We start from the raw sequence: 20,703 nt of genomic DNA, 5'->3' as shown, positions 1-20,703 counted from the left end.
TGAAGAAATAACAACAGCACCAATTGCATGAAGTTATAAAACACCAGTAATAAACATGTAAATAATCTTCAGGTTTGCAACATCAATAGAACACAGACATCTACAAAGAAAGATAGATATATGTGTACATGTAATATAATAAAACCATTCATTAGGGAACAAGAAACATCATATTTTTGTACTATATAAAACAGCTGTACAGTGTCCACATAGTCTTTCCTGATCTCTCTAAAATGCCTGTCAGACACTTCTCCCCATCATCATTTGCTTAACAGTTTCTTCACTGTCCATAGGAAAACTCTAAGTGACTGTCTTGTACTTTTAAACTAGGTACTTACAGCGCAGTTTGTCTCCATATATATATATACACACATGCATACATATATAAAGTCACAGATGTATATGTGTATATATATGAAAAGAACAAACACACGCATGTACAAACAGCTCCTCCATCCTGTGCTCTTGAAAGAGTGCTTATAAAAAATCCCTGCACACTTTGTGAAGGGAAGAGAACTTGCTGATAGTGCAGATTGAAGTCTTTAGATGGTTTCATTCCTAACAGTCCACAAACACACATATCTGAATCACATGGTGGAATCCCATATGCCCGAAGAGAGTCTGTTGCAGGAGGTATCTTCTACCTTCTTAAGCAGCGTTGGCTTTTTACAAGGGGGTGGAGGTGGGGCTGTGATTCTTTGCTCAGTGTTGTGCAAGATTTGCTGCCAGTCTTCTCTCTCTTCACACAGCTTTCTCCTCCAATCTAGAAGCTCTTGCAGAGCCACACTCTCATTCTCTGAAAGTCTAAGCTGATGAATAACCTGTTAGTGAGAAGGAAATAGTAACGAAAAAGGTGGTGCGTCAGGGACAATAGATAATGGTCCATGGTGAAACAAACAAAGATAGGAAAGCACTGTTTGCCCGCTTTGGCTCCTCCCTGGAGAGTCCTGCTTTGGCTGCTCCCTGGAAAGTCCAGCTTTAGTTTCTATCTGGAAAGTTTCACTTTAGAACTCCCCAGAAAAGTCCTGACCCTTGGAGACCTTTCTAGATATTGCTGGCTGCTTCTTCCAGCATAGGCTGGCCCCCCGAGTCAGAATGAGTGTGCATTTTTGTTAGTATAAAAGCCCGAGCCTCATGGAATGCTGGGAGGCAGATCCTCATACCACCCAGGTCAATGTTGTGGGGACACCTGCTAAGGTTGAGCCTGCCACCTTGCACTGTGGTGATGTCTCTCAGAGCTGGTTTCCTGATCGTCATCATGTGGTCTTTGGGGTTGGTAAGATAAACAGTCACCAAAAATATCCATCACTGTTTCTTTTACCCTTTGCTGGCTCTTCCTCCTTATCTTTTCCTATAGTAATAAACTAGTTGTTTTTTTTATCCATTGTGTCTTGCCTCTCTCTCAACATGAAATCCTTGAACTCCAGAACAGGTGGATAAAGTTATTCTCCTGGCAGTGTAAAATGGCAGCATCCATGCTGAATGATAATTCATACAGGATCCTCTGCTTCTTCTCATGTATATAAACCTATGGGCAGGGCACACTCAGGTCCCATTTTTCTTATCTCCTTTTTCAAGTGACATGTGTAATGATGTCTAAACAATAATGACTGTCAGCAAAATAAACTTCCCTTGAACTCATGAGAGGTGTTTTGTATTGCCAAGACCTCTGTGAGGAGGGAACCACATTCTTTTCTCCATCCATTATTTGCAAAGGGCAGCATGGAGCATTATAAGCTTATCCATACATTCTAGAATGGTGTGTGAAACCCTGAGACTGCTGCAGTGTGCCCTGGCTTAGCCATGTTAGATGGTGAGTGGCTGTGAGTGCTCCCATTCTAATATTTACAACTAAAGAAATAAATAGATGCATGTTGGTAAGCACTCAAGTTCTACACTTTTGCTGAGGGAAAGATACTCTTATCTCCACTAGAGCTGAAAGAAAACATATCAAACAACCCTGTTAATAATTTGAAGCAACCTTGTCTCCAAAAGGGTTTAAAACTGTGCTGAAGTCACTGACTCTACTCCCCATTCATAATTCTTTATACTGAAAATGAAGAAAATTAATGATTTAGAATTGCTTTATTTCAATCTCATGTCTGAAAAGCACCAAACTGAAATATGAAGCAGGTACCAAAAATGAAACAAATGGAAAAAAATCCCATGTCAGCAAAGGGTACATGAACACAATCCTCTGAAACACGCAAAACAGATTGCCTACAGTAGTCCAAGTTTCTAACAACTTGATCTTAAAATGCCATCGTATAATACTGTTATACTCACAAAATATTCCTTTACACAGAGCAAGCAGCAGCTGCCAGAGTAGGACAATTTTGCCCCTAAATGTAAATACACAAATAGCCATAACCAAGAAACTATAACCTCTTTTGCTGGTTAGAACTAGTATTCCTACTTGTCACAGATAAGTATTATCCTTAGAACCAGTGGCTGGCCCCTTCAGAGAATACACTAACAACTCAAAATATAGTTTCAGTTGGCCTGAAACTAAAAATTCATCTTGAAGCAGCCAAACAGTTCTGTACTAGATCCATAATCCACCTAGGAGAAACTGTTCTCACCCATTTATTTTTTCTGTTCCAATGATTATTTTTGTTCAAGCCAGTTTGAAGCCCTTGTAACAGCACAAGTCCACACAGCTATGAAGTCCATCTCACTATCCTTTAAGACCTCGTTAGCACCTATGCAGTACAGCAGCACTGTACTCTGCTTTTACATTTACACAAAATTCAACAGGGCATCTCAGCAACTCAAAGGAGAATCAAATGTTCCACAGATATTGTTAGAGGAATTTTTTCATCATCCTTTTTTTTTTTTTTTTCCCAGTGTGGGTAGGAAAAATTAGAAGAAAAATGAAAAATTTGTAACTGGAAATAATTTATCAAGAAAGACAGGTAAGGTCATTTTACCTTGCAGAACAGGTGTATAGTTTGGGAGGAACAGGGGCTTACTGTGGCCAATTTCTATAGATTTTTGTGGGTTTAACTTATGGGCATAACCCAGTTTAGAAAACTGGGAAACTGGAATCCAGTCTTCCCAACTTAGACACCTTATTTGCATTTAATTTTAGGCATTTCATGAACCTGTATTAGGCATGCTTCTCAGAGAGGTGCCAGAACATACAAAAAGCAAGCTGTCTTAGACTGTCATTGCAAGAGTTTCATATGAAAGAGTTTCAGAGATAAATAATCAAAAGACATGCCTGACCACTGGTAGATCAGTATATTTATAAGAAAACAGGTATTTTGAAACTGTATTATTGATGTGCTCAGGTGACAAAAGTTTGATAGCATGACTCTAATGAAGTATGGAGGGGCTTTTGAGTTTTGAAAGATGGACAAAGTATTTGAACAGAAACATTGCCACTGCTATTCTAAGAAACATAAATGCACACAGGTGCAGGGTGGAAAGCAAGTACATTTTGCCTAGGCAAGGCAATTGACAAATGCATCCTATTTATAGCTTATAAGCACTGAAGAAGCTTTATTATACTGACCCTGCTTATGCAAGCTGTAAATTAATGTTGGGTCAGCAGTTTTACTATAGAGCTCATTTTCCACTGTATAGTGGACAAATGTTGGTTCAGTACACTAGTAAGCGTACATCTTTTATTCTGTTTTTTTTTAAAGAAGGATGGAAACATATCTTAAATCTTTAATCATTACGAGATTGATCTGCTAAGTAAGATGGAAAAAGTTTATATTTCAAACTGGATGAAAAACATGATGGAAATGCAGTGGGAATGAAATTGAGGGAAATGCACAAGAAATGGCAGAGGTTTAAATGAATCAGTTCCTTTCATTAGATCTATTTGAATAATATGATATCTTTTCTCTTTTCCATTCATGATTAGAGCTGTGACAAGCTGAAGATTTATTATACATATTCATTATAGAAAAGGTTTGCTGAATAATTTAACATGAAGCACAATGTAAAACAGCAAGCTATGCTTCCTCATTATTGTTCTATATCCCAAAAAGGTATTTTGTGAAGCGTGAATGAGGTGTGTAGGAAGTAAGTACTTTAAGACTACTGACCTTGAAGTTCTACAATGAGCACTGAACAAACAAATTCAACCATTAAGGAGTAGAGATGGTACCAACTGTAGACCAGGATCTTACTACTCGATGTCAATGGTCGTACATGGACAACACAGCATGTGGTCTAGACATACACAAGCACATAGGATTTGAATACCCAGCATTTAACAGCCCTGCCATCTGGTGGAAACACCACTACTGTGTTTGGTATCCAGAGTCCTTAGTGTGCAAACAAAAAAAGCTGAAGTGTCAAATATAGTGACACACAAGGGAAGAGCATGTGCAAGAGAAGAGCAAGAGTTACCAAAGCTTTCACTGGAAATTACAATGGATTGCAGAAGTTTAACAAGATCCATATTTTCCACTGCAAAATATGGCAAGATGAATTAAAAAATATGTAATGAGCAGACCAGGGAAGAGATCCCAGAATTCATTCCTCCCACCTCACAGCCCAAACTACCACAGAAGGACCATAGAAGCAAGTCCTCTCCTCCTGGCACTAGGGATTTTGCTTGGTGACAGAGTACCAATGGCTCGGTTTCATCAGGACATGCATGGAAGGACTTCCACCATTACCTAGAGGTAAGAGCATATTGGGAAATCAGAAGATGTGGATTTGACTTCTCTCAGGTTAAAGAAGAGGCTGAGGTCCCACATTCTGAGAGGGTGCTATGACTGCAAGAGGTAGCCTCTAAATGCAAGGAAGACAGACTTTGGCTTCTGTGCTTTGTGCTGCCCATGGGTGATTAGTATGCTAAAGCAAATCCTTCAGGGGTGAGTCCCTTGTGGGTTTAGTGCACAAGAGATAGTGGAGATAAAGCATTTTGGTTGCATGCTGGTGGCCATGAAAATCTTAAGAGCACGATTTTGCCTGCTGAGTTATACATATTTAAGTATTGCATAGTCATTTGAGAAAGAGCCCCTGAATTACCTTCTGGATTTAAGCTTCTAAATTATGCCTAAATTTCACTTTATAGACTAAAGCAGACATCCTGGATTTCAACTCTGTTCTACAATCAAGATGAGTTGCTGTAAGTCAATAAATAATTTTAATTATAGTTTCATTTCTTAGGCTAATTAAAAATCAGCCAAGTTTTTAATTATGGAAAGTTGAAGGTTTCACATTTTTAAATCATTTGTGACAAAAGGTATGCCAGGTAAAAAAATTATCAGGCCCATTTAAAATTAATTTTGAGTTATTCAGAGATTTGGCTCTAGAATCTCAGGAAATTCATTCTGCATTAAAAAAAAACAAATGCTATAACTTCACAGAGAATATTTTGTAACATTAAGAGGTAACAAGGAGCTTGTGTTGTCTATTTGTATGTCAAATGGAACACACGCTTAATCATCAAGCTACGTCTGAAGAACTCTTTAAACTGTCAAACAGATTTATTAATTTGCATTAGTCCATTCTTTTTAGAATTTCACCTCACTTTGCCCTCTCCCTCATAAAATGTATGGTTTATTTTTTCAAAAATATGTGCATTGTACATTAGTAATTTTTTTTGGTCGTATGTGATCACACTAATTTTTCTACTACAATTCACCAGAACATGAAAATTAATATTTAATTACATTCTTGGATGCTAAAACATACAAACAATTTGCTTCTCATAAAAGACAGCTCTGCATGTTTTATTACAGTTCTGGTTTATTTGCTTCTGTAGGTTTTAGTAAAATTTCTGAATACAGGCATATAAGCACAACAAAAAAGCAGAATTTTAAAACACAACACAATTTAAGTACATTTGTAATGTATAAACCTGTGCTCCTGAGATCTGCATGAGGTAGCTAGTCTGTATTTTCACTTCAGAGAAATACTGCCAATTATTTTCTTCAATAGATTTCTGAATGTTGGTGCCTTAAAGTAACTGTCAGTAGATGCTCACAATTAATTATTACAGCATTATTATGTTTCTCTTCCGTTAGTGTTTTAAATTGCCAGTAAAGTTGAGGTCCCATCATGGAATCCATGGGGATTAAGTCTAGAACAGCAGTGATTTTACCTTTCTAAAATTTGATCAGGATCTAAAGAAGTGAATTATGCAATAAATGTAAAATGTTGATTATAAATTATTTTAGAAATGGAACTGCCTTGTCAAAACCCATGGTTTTAATCTTTTTCAATTTGTACGCTGCCTAAAAATATAAGCAGAACAAATTTCAGCCAATAGGTGATCCACAGTTATCCTTATCAGAGCCCCCAAAACCAGTTCACCGACCTCAGATGGTTGGACACCTGCATATCATCAGTTTTAAATACAGAAGTGATCAGGATGTTCTCACCTCTTGCTGCAAAATTAATGACACAATTTCATTCAGTAATCCTGGAAATAATTCTTACTGTAAGTGATTATTAGCAAGACCAACATGTTTTGATTCAACCTGTGACAGCTAGGCATCTCTCCCACAAAAACGCTTCTAACTCATTTTAAAGGCTTCATCCTTCTCCGTTTTCTTTTTGCATGTGATAAGCCCCTACACTGACTGCTTCCAAACACACACCACATCTTTTTTCCAAACTACAGGACAGGCATAATGCAACCTCTAAAAACCCTGACCTCTCAGGTTTAAATGGATATATTTGGGGGTTTTCCTATGTTACAAAGAAGCATAAATCTAAGCTGCTCTTCCACCAGCTCCTGAACCAAGAAAAAAAAATGTCAGGCTACATGTTATTTACCAATACAATATTCTTTTAAAGATGCAAGGGAAAAGCGCACAGTAAACCAAGGGTGTGTCAAGAAGCCTAGGCAAGCATTCAACATAAATCAAATCAATATGTAAATTTCTGTTTGACTGGGAAACCTGCATTGGCCATGTAAAACCCTAGCAGAGAATAGAAAGCAGCTATGATAAATGAGTTTACATGCTTCAAAATTCCAATTAAAAATCTTCAAATACAAGTGTACCACTGGGATCCAAGCTGATTCATGTTACTGTCTTCTGAATGCTGGGATATGCATTTATTTGCAAATGCACACTCACTCCTCATGATAACTTCATATGTAACATGCAACAATAAAGGAATTTTAGTTAATCGTTCTTTTAAACTGCTGATGGCTTTTCTTTGTGTTGGAGCAACCTTACAGTCTCCAAAGATAAAACTCTCCAAACAGATGGCAAATTGGTTTACTGGAAAGGGGAAACTGGCAAAAAAGACAGGTGCTGTGTCTGGTGCAGATCTGGAATTGCTCTGAAGGAGGTATGCCATCTTAAATAGTGTCAAACATAACTGATACATATATATTTCATTAGCTTTGTTCTAAACAAGAACATATTTTTTTCTTTCTTAGATAAAATTTCTTATTACACCAAAAGAATAAAGTACCTTTAGAGCAGGTATTCTATAGATGACACACCAAAGAGAGCTATAACTGCTGATATTTATTAATTGTGAATAATCTTAGAAGTAACTTCGTATTTAAAATAAAACTAAAAAGTGACTGCATTTCTGAATAACATCAGATCACCACAGAAATCAGGAATGAATGCTTTCCCTTCTGACAAGCATTTTTCATTTTGATGGACAGATTTAATTTTCTTCTAAACATCAGTCATGGGGCAATGCTGGAAGCAGGATATTCTGGTGTCAGACCACACTGGCAGAGGCATCTTTGATTGTCAAGCCCAGCCCTCTGCTACCACATGGCATTTGGAAAACTCCCAAGCTTCCTCCTAAAAAAAAAATAAAAATTCTACTCTTTGCCTTGGTTTGGCTTTTGAAAGCATTTTCCAGAAAAATATCTTATATTCTTCACCTGACTGCCATTCTATTTATGGTGTAAGTTGTCTGATTTTCTCTCAGGCTCTTGGGGTACTTATAGAAGCATAGAATGGGTTGGGTTGGAAGGGACCTTAAAGATCATCTAGTTCTGAACACCCTGCCATGGGCAGGGACACCTTCTGCTATACCAGGTTGCTCAAAGCCCCATCCAGCCTGGCCTAGAACACTGCCAGTGATGGGGCATCCACAGGTTCAGGCTGTTGCCACCACAGCCTGCCACTGGGTGGCTTGTTTCTGCGTTGTTTTTTGTGGTGTTTTTTTTTTTTTTTTTTCAAGGAATACATTTTAATTGCAAAAGCAGAGCTTGGTCTTCTGAACTTTTGTACTTTTCCTTCAGTGAAGTAGTAACATGCCTGGGTCCACAATATTCTCAATTAGTTAGGCTAATCATCTTCCATACACCTTGGTGGTATTTCAGCAATCAAAAAAGATATTATATCTTTTAAAAATAAAATCAGTACACAAATCCTGTGTATAGCTGTAATGTATAATCTGTCACAAAGTATTACAACAAGGCAGACAATGCTCAATAACATATGACAGCACACATATTGGGGACGGAGTACATGAGCTGGGAATACAGTTGGACAAGCCTATACGTTCAAAACAGGGTGTATTTTATTTACTTATTTGTATCTTGTGGGTTTCAATTATTTCTTTATTATTTGTTTTGACTGAGTTTCTTTCAACTCTGGATTTCTGATATCAACTACAAAATGATACCCTCTCAGAGTGATTAAAACATCAATGAATATTGAAATACACTGTTGGGTTTTTTTTGTCTAAGATAATATTTCTGTTTCCAAATAAAACAGACAACACGATGCTCTTTAAAACCTTCAGAGCATTCTCCTAATTCACCTCTGACACTTGACAAAAAGATTATATTCAGGACAGCAACTGTGCTTTTCTTAAGATAGAATTCTGAAAACAAATCATTATTGTAGCTGACATAACAATGCTGATACCATCTTGTGCATAATCTAATTAAAAAAAATCAGAAAAACCTGAATCATGTTTCTACTTAATTAATCACTGCTGCTTTGTGGTACTAATGGAGATATTTTACTTGATCAGTTAGAGATTAAGTTTGCCACAATGCTTTTGAAGCAATTACAAAAAACAATCATGAACTCATATTTGCTAATGTTGTGCATTATACTTTCTTGTTTAAAAACACTACATTTATGGTCAAACAATATTAGGGGCAAACACCAGTTAATTTATAGTCTGTTAGCAGTCTACATCTCTGCTGATCTACATGTATGTGGCAGTGTGTGACAGCAAGAGAATGAAGGGCAGAGGGAACAATTTATTCTCTCTCACACCAGGCACTTAAGACTAAGTTGTAAGTGAAATTACTCTCCAGGTGCTATCAGTGTGGTAGCAGACCACATTGCCATTGAACTCAAATTTGAACCAGCCTTTTGAGGTGACCCATTGGCGATTGCGGCACACCAAGGGGAATAACAACACACTTTAGCCAAACACCTGAGCTTAGGGAGTGCACAGAGATGCCCAGGAGGTTTTGTTCTCTTCTCCTCAACAATCGCATCCTTCTACCAGGAGAAAATGCAGTGAGGATGAAGCAGCGGAGGCAGAAAAGGGGCCTCAAATGTGTAGGGAGCTAACTGTTGCATCTCCTGGTTCAAAAAGGACAATCTCTTCATTTCCTTTTGGAGGTCACAGCAGTCCAATCTAGGACATACTTGCTGAAGAGAGGGGCATCACCCCTCCAAGACCCCTTGATACAGAAACACAAGATATGGCACCTATCAATGAATTTATGCTATGTGCTACCTTGTACCAGTTAATCTGTAAGGCACATGTTTTTGACTGTAAGTTTTCTAAAAATAAAGCTGCACTGTTTTATAAGACCTGATTTTTGTCTGTATGTGATATCACAAAGAGAATTCTTTGACACTACTGTCAAAACAATAAACAAAACACAATTCAGGGGAATATACTGATTCAGATCAATGACAGTATGTAACATTCTATGTTCTTTATGCTACGTGTTCACAATGGCATTAGTGATTTTTTTTATAACACCAGACTTGTTTGCTACATTTTGCTTCAAAGATGATCAAAGATTACTTCCAGCTAATAGGCAAACATGACAGACATTAATAACGACTCTTACAGCACAGTGGTTAGAACTGTGACAATGGGCGGGAGGTAGCAACACACTGCATTCTTGACTATTCAATTTTTAAACTTTTGAACAGTCAACAAAAGAAGTGATTGGCAACAAATATTAAAACAAGTAGGAACAAAGAAAGCCCTTGAAACTATAATGAATATGCAGCTCTTTCTGAGGGAAGAGGCTGCTGAAAGAAATGAGATTTCACAAAATAAGAGCTATGGCTTAAGCTGTAATGAAACAATAAATATATTCTTCACAAATATGAAAAGACATTTCCAACTTTTCATTGTCAGATGTTGGCTTCTATATTACTGTAATCTGCCAACCTGCACTACGGGATTTAAACAAAACAGAAGAGGTAAGTGCAGATTTTTTAATATAACAATATGTGAAAAAGTAACAATCATTTTTTATCTTACCTCTTTGAGCATGTGACAGATAAAACATGTTTCAAAAGAAGGCAACCAAAATCTTATGTCAGGGTGTGTACCATATGCCTCATATTACTTAACCTACTAGGATGCCAAGCTGCTCGCTTATTTGTGTCCTGTCCATAGGATGTAGTGACATCATCTGATTACAAATAAGCCAACATTCAGCCATTAGAAAGCCAAACTGCACAAAGAGGCTTTGCACCTTTTAGTGGGAAATTTTATACTTTTCGTCTCACATGCCTGAATCTTCAGACTATGGTTGCAAACAAACTTGCGTAGAAAACACCTTATAAATGTAAGTGGATTATTGCAATTATTTGTATTTTATGGAACATAAACCATCACATTGATATGTGTATGAAGATGAATATCATATTTGAAACATCACACAGACTTTTTTATTCCTTAGGCTTTTTACTCCACCATCATATGCTCTGCCTTGGTTTTTTTTTTTTTTTTTTAATCTTCCTTTTAGTTGCTTTCCTTGCATCTCCGTATTACTTTTTTTCTTCTCTCTGGCTCTGTCTTCTTTCCTCTTTCTAGATCCCCTGTTCCATTTTATTATTTTCCTTCTCTCTCAGTAATTTTATTCTTCCTCCAGCCTTACTTCTCTGAATCATCCTTTATCTGGTCCTGTTTCACTCCCCACTCGCGCCCCACACACACACTTATTATTACTCTAGTCTTTAATCTGCCCCTCACTTCCCATCTGTTCATTATCTCCAGGTTGTCCATCTCATCCTGTTACAAATAGACCATGTTGTTTCTTGCTGCCCACATAAGAAACAAGGAATGTTTTAGCTGGCCTGCTTTTCTTCATTCCACTCTTATCTTTCTCACACCACATCCCACTTTGTAGTGAATGTTAATAACAACTTTAAAATATTTTTTACCAAAAATATAAAAAAAAACAACAGTCCTGGATCTCTGAAAAAGAATACGACAGGGCCACTTAGCTTTTGTGTGAGGTGCTAAAGACACAGTCTTGCTTTTGCTGGCTTTATTTCATCTTGCTGCTGTTGCTGAAAGCAACTTACATATTTCAACAGCCTTTATGCTCTACCTGTTAAACATACACATAGGAGCTATCAAGAACAGTGAAAGAAATAAATACCGCCTAGAGAACAGAGCCCATTGGACTGACTAAGGAAGTGAGAAATGCTTAATGTAAAACAACAGAGAGATATTATTTTATAAAGCTTTTTTATTTTAGAGGAGGTTTTGGGCTTTAGACCCCTCTAAGCAATTTCAACATTTGTGGACTCTCCCATATGCTTTGGGATCACTTCCTGGAGTGTGACTGAACAGAAATGACAGTCATAATAAAATTTTCTACCTAAGCAAGATTATGACACAATTGACCAGAAGAAACATCACTTCTATTTTGGTGGTTTCTCTGTTTCTGGAAGGAAATGATGGGATAAGAATACAAGACTACAAACGAGAGCACATTTGGAAGTCCTTAACTGTTTAAACAAATCCCTGAAGCAACTTGAAACAATAAGCATTTAAATAATTTTATATTAGCAATTTTAAAACAAGTTTGGAAAACTAAGCTTCCTAGTTTTCTGCTGTTCAGGGAGCAAGAGGTGCAGCATAGCTATCAAAAGGTTTCTTGTAGAAGCTGAGTTAGATGCAGTCCTTGCAGCTGATGCATGTGAGCTGAGTTGCTAAGGGCAGAGTAGGGTATTTTGTAAGGGTAGATTAGGATATTGTTTCTTGCAGTACCATTTTAGCATACATTCGTAGTTTACATTTTGAAGACTTCCTTGACTAGAATGTTTTGGTTTACAAGGAAAGCACAAAATGTGTGGAGGCTGGTGTGCTGGGTTGGTGAAAATATGTGTAGCTCTTTGCTAACAAAACATTCTTAAAGATCTACTATCCAAACAAACTAAAGCTCATTAAACTTCTTGATAACTGGCTTGACCCCCAAATTCGTGATTCAGTTTTCATCTTCATTGAGGATGAAAATCATGCTAGTGTTGTATCAGATGTTAGGTTCTTTAAATTTTTATGTGGTACTTACAACCTACAGATTGTAATCACTTGGAAATCTACAACTGTACAGAGAAAGAACAATTTAAAGGAAAAAGTATTAGTTTAAAAAAAAAACATTTTTTGTTGTTCTTCTTACATGCAAGACCTTTTCCTTTTGATGTAAGTTCATTCATTTCTGATGAGACAAAAATCAAACTTTATATTTAATACTCTTCACCTTTTTGTTAGCAGGAGAAAGTAGAATTTTATTCCGTAAAATGAGAATGAGAATAAAATGAGAATTCCAAATGAGAAATATTTTTTTTTAGTATTTTAATTGTTTTTTCCTTTTTCATTCTGATAAAAACTGACCTTTAAGTCAGTTAAATGTAGCATTTATCACCAATGGTGAACCTTCCTTTTTCATTTTCAGCAGACTACTGTAGTGGTGATCAGTCAAGTTGCTGAGTTCATATCTGCATGATGTTTTATACTTCATAATTGCTTCCAAAACTGTTAAAAGTTTGATCTTTATGATCCATGTTGACAGATATTGAGCTGAAGACTTTGCTCTCTGAAGTGAGTAGGTTTGCAGTGTGCAGGAAGTATCTAGCAGTGATGCAGGTAGTTATGACCTGATGTGACAACATGACGGCATTGTAAGCCACAATGCCTAAACTTTAGTTGGATGTATATGAGCCTTGAGATCCTGTGACAAAAATGAAATTAACTCCTGTCACTTCAGTAAGGAACTAGCATATAGATAGTAAAAAAAACCCCAACCCATAAATATTAGAAGTCCCTGAAAGCTAATGAACCAGTTTCCTTTAGCTGAAATGACAGAGTGTATGCCAAGAAATTCAAGGACCCAGTCTATGTTTCTTTCCCAAAAGCAATTAGTTAATCAGTACCTTCACAGATCTGTGAAACAATCTGTCCTATTTCATACATCTGTGTAAAAATTACTTTGAAGTGATAAGGTTACTGGAGTGAAGCCTGGCAAAGCCTTTTACAATAGGGTTGTATGCCGTTAGAGTCACCAGCAGCATGCTAAGAAATGTCAACTGTAATTAAACCCAATCATTTTCAAATATATGCCATGCTTGGAAATGGTGAGGAATGCTTTTTACAGTAAGAATTCAGCCCTGTGAGCACAGACATAAGTTTTTTTTTTTTCTTTTTGTGGGAGGAAGATTTGTTTCTCTTTCTTTTGGCAACACCATTTTGGAAGATGTTTATTCATTAAGGCAATTGTATCAAAAATCACAGAACTGCATGTTTCTTCTCTAAACTTGTCACAGTTCTTATTGAGCTTGCATTTAAAGGTTGTCCCTGCATGTAATTTTGAGTACATGGCATAGAATCTATTTTAAAAATTTGTGAAGCACTTTGGCAAAACATCTGTTTACTGAAAAGTGACATTTCAAAGTCCTGAATTGAAATTATGTTCAACTTTTGGCAAGCAGTTTTAGAAAAATCAAAATTACAGGTTTGTAAATTGTTAAAGACTTGTTTCTAAAATAAAGCATTTAATTTTTGCAGACTAATTTCACATAAGGATACAGTTTCCATTTGCAAAAATGAGAAGATGATGGCTCCCCTATACCCAGTTCATTTAACTCTCCATGTAGTAATTTAAACATGATCCTCCTTGCAAGATTTTTAGCAACAGAGTTGTAAAGGTTCTCCAGGACAAAACTGTCTCACTGTGAGAGACAAAAATGTGTGAGGTTTGGAACAAAACTGGAGCAAGGTCTGGGACTTAGATTTTTCATTCACTGGACAGTGTTCTTTGGGCACCTTCATGCCTAATAAGTATTTGGTTGATCATTAAAAAAATTAACAGAGACAATTGGAAACACTGCCTCCAGTCACCTTCATAATCCCATATCCTCATCCATTATACTGATGTGGAGATAATACACCTCTAAGTCTTCACTGCTTTTGTATACAAAAGGATGATATAATGATACGTTTATTCTATGATGCTCATTATCATGCAACTCTTTCTGGTATGAATGAATATCTTGAAAGAGATAACATCTTGGTCCTCTCAGGGTGAAGAGACATATTTCCTGCCTGAAAATAGCATCTTCACAACCAGCAAGTTTCATAAAATTTGAACTCTACTATAGGACCTTTCAGGGTGTTTATCCTCCAAGCAGAAAGTTAAGAGTAAATTCATTACTGTCCTTAGCTCAATACAAACCTGTAAAAGAAATCTGCATTTTTCAGTGCCAACACACAAATTTCAACATGCAGATACCATAATATTTTTCTCTTTTACTGGTTCAAGTAGACCATCGATGAAATATTTACCTGACTAGTGTGGCTCTCCCTGTGTCTTTGAACTGATGAGCCTGCTGTATTGCTGGCTGACAGTCTTGAATATTCATTTTCCTCTGGTAAACCTAAAGAAGAACAATACTAATTTACAATCTGTCATTTATGCATTGGCTGATTTCAGCATAAGAGTCAAAAGTCCTCCATGTTTTATTAAAAAGGAGTGATAAAATCACACGTTTGCCTGGATATTTACTATTTCCATGCTTACTGAAACTAGAACAGTTATGGTTCACCAAGTATGAAAAGCTTCATAGATATGCATGCTGGTTTACGGAAGGAGCAACTGTACTGAAAGAGCCTACAAATAACACACTACCATGCTGGCCAGGGATTCCTCCTGCAATGCAGAAATTCCTGGCTCCTTTTCATCACAGAAGCAAAGCAAACAGAATGAAAAACAGGCCTGTGGTCTGCTCTCTAATGTCTCTAGGTTACACAGGAAGTTGATAGTAGGTCCAGGACTTACAACTTCATCTCCTCAGTACAGAGTTTTTTGTGATTCTTGTATTTATTGTGCACTTTCCATGGGAATTAGCTGCCCAAAATTTAGCTGTGTAAAAACCATTCATCTAGTGTAAAAGAGCCATGCAGTTTCCTTCTCTTGTTAAGAGAAACAAACACCTCTGCACAGTCATCCTAGACTGAGGCTCACTGCCACTGCTCCCCCATAACTTTTGCCAGAGTGTGAAGATCATTCTCATAGCACTACAAAGGATCTTAAAGGTGGGATAAGGAGAAGCAAAGGCAGAAGCAGAAACACAGTGAGTCCATGACAGGCATTATAAAGCCCCTCACAAACGAGAATGAAAGACACTATGGTAGGTCTGATACCCAGAAATTTTGGTATTGCTTTTTATTGCATATATCCAAAATTTTCACGCTACTACAGCATCCATAAACAGCATATCACTACTCTATCTTCAGTCAACTGAACAAAGCTAGCCACCAAGAGAACAGGATTCATCCTAGCAAGAGATACACAAGCTGAAGTGCTTTCAGTAGATCACCTGAGATTTACTAACTAGAAATGGATAACATCTGAAGAATTTGATTAGACCAGACATCTACCTTCTGTAGAACCTAAAACTAGGTAAGGTGACTCTGAGCCTAGATATGTAACTCTAAGATAACAAAAAATGAGGCATGCCCTACTGTTTGCGTATTACACACAACACACACAGAATTATAATGGAAATAAAGTTCAAATGCAATGAATCACAAACTACTAATGGGATTATGTACTGCATGAAAAACATAATTCTGTTTCACGTTCATGTTCAGTTTCTTGTTCAATCAAGAAACTGGCACAGAAACACTATGAAACAGGATTGACTTCAAAACTCCTATTTTCTGTATTAAAAAAGGGGTTTTAATAATTTTTTATTTTGACAAATGAGCATTAACTCTTACATGGTTACTGATTTAACTCATGAAAATATAGACTGCATGAACAATCCCATAAAATAACTTTGCAAGAGAAATAAAACAAAAATTTTAAAGAGAATGAATGATCCTTATTCTTTTTTGGCCTCTCTACTCTGCTTTTAGTTCCCCCCTTATAATGATGCATCTCCATAGCTTTCTAACTAGGGACAGCTGGGTTTTCCGTTACTCTGAATAAAGCTTACGTAAAGTACTCATAAACATGGATGATCTTTTTCTACAGCTTCAAATCATCTCAAATTCCTCTGGGGACACATAGGCACACAGGCAGTGAAGAAGATTGAATCCATGCTTGCAACTCAGGAGCCAGGTCAGATCTGGTGAGAATCCAGCATTTCAGTCCTTTTCTGCCTGGTGCAAAGAGGAAGTCTGACCCTGTTCTCTCCATGATTTGAACTATGTGTTGCTTTGTGGTGGAGTTACCACTCTTTGAAGCTGCTCCATGATATATTAGGTATGCACTGGAGCAAGGTCTGATGTTCAAGGTTTCCAGTATACTAGGTTTGTAAAATATATGTATTCCTTTCTTACCTGTATTAAATTAATTGTCCTCCAACTTAAAATTCTCCCTCAGCAAAATCACATATTTTTGGACAAGCAGAATGCTTGAAATAAACTTCCCTCTAAGAATCCAGGATTGTCAAAACAAAACAAATAGAATCATAGAATCATGTAATAGTTAGGGTTGGAAATGACCTTAAGATCATCTAGTTTCAACCTCCCCCCTTTTTTTTCAAACAATAAAAGGTAGGCGTTATTTAATTCAAATAAAATATATATTGTAAAATATTTGCATGATTCTAGACCACCACAAATGAATGAAAACACTTTCCTATGCCAGCAGCATGTTTTGAAAAAGATATTGCTTTTGCACTATATTAATACATTTTAGGATCTACTGTCCATAACAGCCTTGAACTAAGAATAAGGTTACCAATGATTTTCTGTTTATTTCTATGAAAAGTGCTTTGATAAGAGGTCTTATCAAATAAGTAAAGTTTCCATGTACAGCAACAGCACATCACCACAGACATGGCAAGCAGAGGTTCAGTGGAGTCTGGAAAGATAAATGGAGCAGCTGATTACATTCTGAGAGTTTTCCTTTACATGCACCTAAGTAAATATTAGGATACCACAGGTGTGCACTGAATAAGACCTTCCTTAATTCAGCACAAGGTTGGAAGCTTCAGTTTAGCAAGGGCAGAACTACATGAACATTAAGTTAATCAGGGGTTCTGGCTGGAGCACAAGTTGCACCATCTGGACTGGGCTTTCTTGCAACTATTCTCAAGTTACCAAAAAAGTCTAATTCAGAGCTTTAGGGTTTTTTTTTGTTTTTTTTTGGGGGGGTTTCAAAATTATGCTTGCTAACCTTACTACTGCAATTCTATGTTTTGAGCCAACACTGTGCCCTTGTGGCTAAGAAGGCCAATGGCATCCTGGGGTGTATTAGAAGGGGGGTGGTTAGTAGGTCGACAGAGGTCCTCTTTCCCCTCTACTCTGCCCTGGTGAGACCCCATCTGGAATATTGTGTCCAGTTCTGGGCCCCTCGGTTCAAGAAGGACAGGGACCTGCTGGAGAGAGTCCAGCGCAGGGCAGCGAAGATGATTAAGGGAGTGGAGCATCTCCCTTATGAGGAAAGACTGAGGGAGCTGGGTCTCTATAGTTTGGAGAAGAGGAGACTGAGGGGTGACCTTATAAGTGTCTATAAATATATAAAGGGGGAGTGTCACGAGGATGGAGCCAGGCTCTACTCAGTGGCAAACAATGATAGGACAAGGGGTAATGGGTACAAACTGCAACACAAGAGGTTCCACTTAAACTTGAGAAGAAACTTCTTCTCAGTGAGGGTGAGGGAACACTGGAACAGGCTGCCCAGGGAGGTTGTGGAGTCTCCTTCCCTGGAGTCATTCAAAACCCGCCTGGACACATTCCTGTGTAACATTATCTAGGTGTTCCTGCTCCGGCAGGGGGACTGGACTAGATGATCTTTCGAGGGCCCTTCCAATCTCTAGCATACTGTGATACTGTGATACTGTAGTATTGAAAACATAGCAATGAATATGATTCAATATAAATGGAAAAGTTAGGTTAAAGAAATTAATTCTGGACTTTTTTTTTTTTTCATGATCAAGAATATAGCCTTGTCCCAAGCAGTATCTGGATTCAAACTGGAAACCCAAGCCTTTAATCACTTACTCTCTGTAATTCCTTCTCTATATTGCTTCAAAGGAAGATCCCACAGTCAATCCCTGATCTTTTTCCTACACTTTCTGTGTCCCATTTCTGCCTTATTCTCAGATAAATCTCTCAGATACTGAGATCTAGATTACTGGACATCTATATGAGGTTCTGAGGTTCCAGAGAACCTCCAATCTCACAGGCTTTGATACCCAGGAACTTGTGACCCTGCACCTCCTGGCCTCCAACATCCACCACACCCTCCACAGTCTCTGGGTCTTTGCAATTGTAGTGACACATCATTCCCAAACCTTCTAACTTCCTCCATGATTCTGCATTCACACATGGGCTCGATCTACTAATTAGCTCCACTTGATGCACAGGCTGCTACAGCATGAAAGAGGCTTGCATCACCATGAAAGGCAAGATGTAAGGCTCTGTGCTCAACAGCATGTAGCTTGTGTCCTGGTGACATGCCCCATTTCTGTCAGATCATCTTAAGGTCCTTTCCAACCCTAACCATTCTATGATTCTATGATTATAGTTGTCATATTGAAGTATTTCACTTAATGATTGATACATTATTTCACATAATGTCCCATTCATCCACATTCTATTAGGTACTAGTCAGAAATGACAACAAATTTCACTGAACTTTTACCTGCTGCGTTTGTCTTGCAGATTTCAGCATTGTAACATAAAAGGTTATTACAGGTTTTATCATTATTACTCTTTGTGTTTGGACAAGAAACAGCAAAAAAGCTTTTTCTTTCAGACTAAAAACTCTGGTAAGTGTGGAAGATTTGTGTCAAAAAGGTCACAGATAGCACAGAGATGTAGAAAGGTGTTACTCCTAACATTAAACTAAAGAAAACTAAACTAAACAGTATATAAATATTATATAAAACATTATATGAAATGAAAAAGTAACTTCTATTAAAATTCTAAACTAACAGCAGCGTTACATCCTTAGCATCTATGTTTTTAGGACACTGAAAATTTTCATTCTTTCTGTCACTGCTCTTGCACCATTTTGATCATCTTGTTGCAATTATAAAAAAATTGTCATTCACTAGTAAGGACCTGGTAGCAAATAGAGACCCTGATTTTCCATTTTCTGCCCCATTTGTATTGACTACAGGATCAGAAATCTCAAGTCTCAGTCCTCCATGCCTTAGGCTATTTACAGGCTTGGAGCTGGGGTAATTACAAAATCCTCAACAGAGGCTGTTTCATTTTCTTCACATTCACCTTTTATTGGAGAGGGGCTTATCAGTTCACACATACTAAGTTAAGCCAGTTCCAGAAACACACATATTTCACCACTCAGAATATTCCAACTTGACTATATCTTAAAAGGCTCTTTCAAGGAAACACTTCAGCAATTTTATGTTAGAAGAGCTTTGGGATTAAAAACTGCTTACCATTTGATACTGAATTTCCATTTTCAGCAGTCACAGAACTGGAGAGTGGATTAGATGACTGAGTTCCATGGTTGTTTGCATTTTTATCCTGGGTTTCTGATCCAGTATCTGATGTATTTGGTTCTTCCCTGCTCCTTAAGTTCAGATTAGTTTCAGCACCTGACAGAGAGAAAAAGCTCGTCAGCTTTCTATTAACTAGTGGCTTTCACATATAAGTAGAAAAAACTAACACAGAGAAAAACAAATTATCAAATTAATTTAATTAAAATGACTAAATTCACAAGTCCAGTGAAAATGTAGAAAGCTTAAGTCAGTGATTTTTCCAGGGTGTTTTTGGGTTTGTTTTTTTTTTTTTGCTAGTGTTCCACTTACAGACATTTAGAGTTTATGGAAGTGAAAGGCATGAACAACATTTCATTTGTACTGTTTCTTTTCACACAAATATCAGCTAATAAAACTAAACAAACGTTTGTATTGCCTCTATTTTGCACCCTATTTCACAGGGGCTCATGTAACCGCTGCAATCTCCACTGCAATGCGTTTCACAATTGCATTAGTTGATATTAGCAACAGCTATAACATGGGTTTATTTTTTTCTCTTACCTCCTCCTACAAGAAAAAAAATGGCTTTTGATATGAAACCTTATGTAGGAAGATTCCTCCCAGCAGAGTCTCCCTGAGGCCATTATTTACCCTGCCTCAGGGCTCTCCAGCCACCAATTGTCATTTTCTATAAAGTTCCAGGTTTTCATGTCATAGCCTTTTAGTTAAATTTCTTCAAGACATCAAGAGGAGCTCTGATGCTGTAGGAGTTCCTGAGCGATGTACAATGCACAGGCATTTCTTCAAAGAGAAGGGCAAAACCTTTCTCTTCTTCACCCTCTGACTGATGGCACAA

At 37.3% G+C, this 20,703-nt stretch overlaps 1 protein-coding gene and 1 long non-coding RNA gene across 7 annotated transcripts in view; one reads left to right on the top strand and one right to left on the bottom strand.

The window, feature by feature from the left end:
- Window positions 1–433: 433 nt before the first annotated feature.
- The window catches only part of MYO16 (myosin XVI), a 386,124-nt gene continuing 365,854 nt past the window's right edge, over window positions 434–20,703 (bottom strand). For 5 of the 6 annotated variants that reach the window (XM_062619194.1, XM_062619175.1, XM_062619165.1 and 2 more), the window contains 3 exons: window positions 19,806–19,964; window positions 14,731–14,822; window positions 434–821 (listed from right to left, as the gene is read on the bottom strand). In XM_062619194.1, the coding sequence (XP_062475178.1) occupies window positions 588–821; window positions 14,731–14,822; window positions 19,806–19,964 (485 nt within the window). In that variant the 3' untranslated portion in view covers window positions 434–587. Of the gene's footprint in view, window positions 822–12,893; window positions 13,121–14,730; window positions 14,823–19,805; window positions 19,965–20,703 lie in introns of those variants that run through there. The other variant, XM_062619202.1, reaches the window with a different exon arrangement.
- On the top strand, window positions 6,723–8,611 carry LOC134163921 (uncharacterized). Its single transcript, XR_009964912.1, has 2 exons — window positions 6,723–7,269; window positions 7,598–8,611. It is a non-coding gene; the product is annotated as an uncharacterized LOC134163921 (long non-coding RNA).

Source organism: Pezoporus occidentalis, unplaced genomic scaffold (assembly GCF_034315485.1).
Source record: "Pezoporus occidentalis ecotype Australia unplaced genomic scaffold, CSIRO_AGI_Poc_V1 ctg105, whole genome shotgun sequence".
Taxonomy (NCBI): Eukaryota; Metazoa; Chordata; class Aves; order Psittaciformes; family Psittacidae; genus Pezoporus; species Pezoporus occidentalis.
This window is presented reverse-complemented; position numbering and strand designations above follow the sequence as displayed.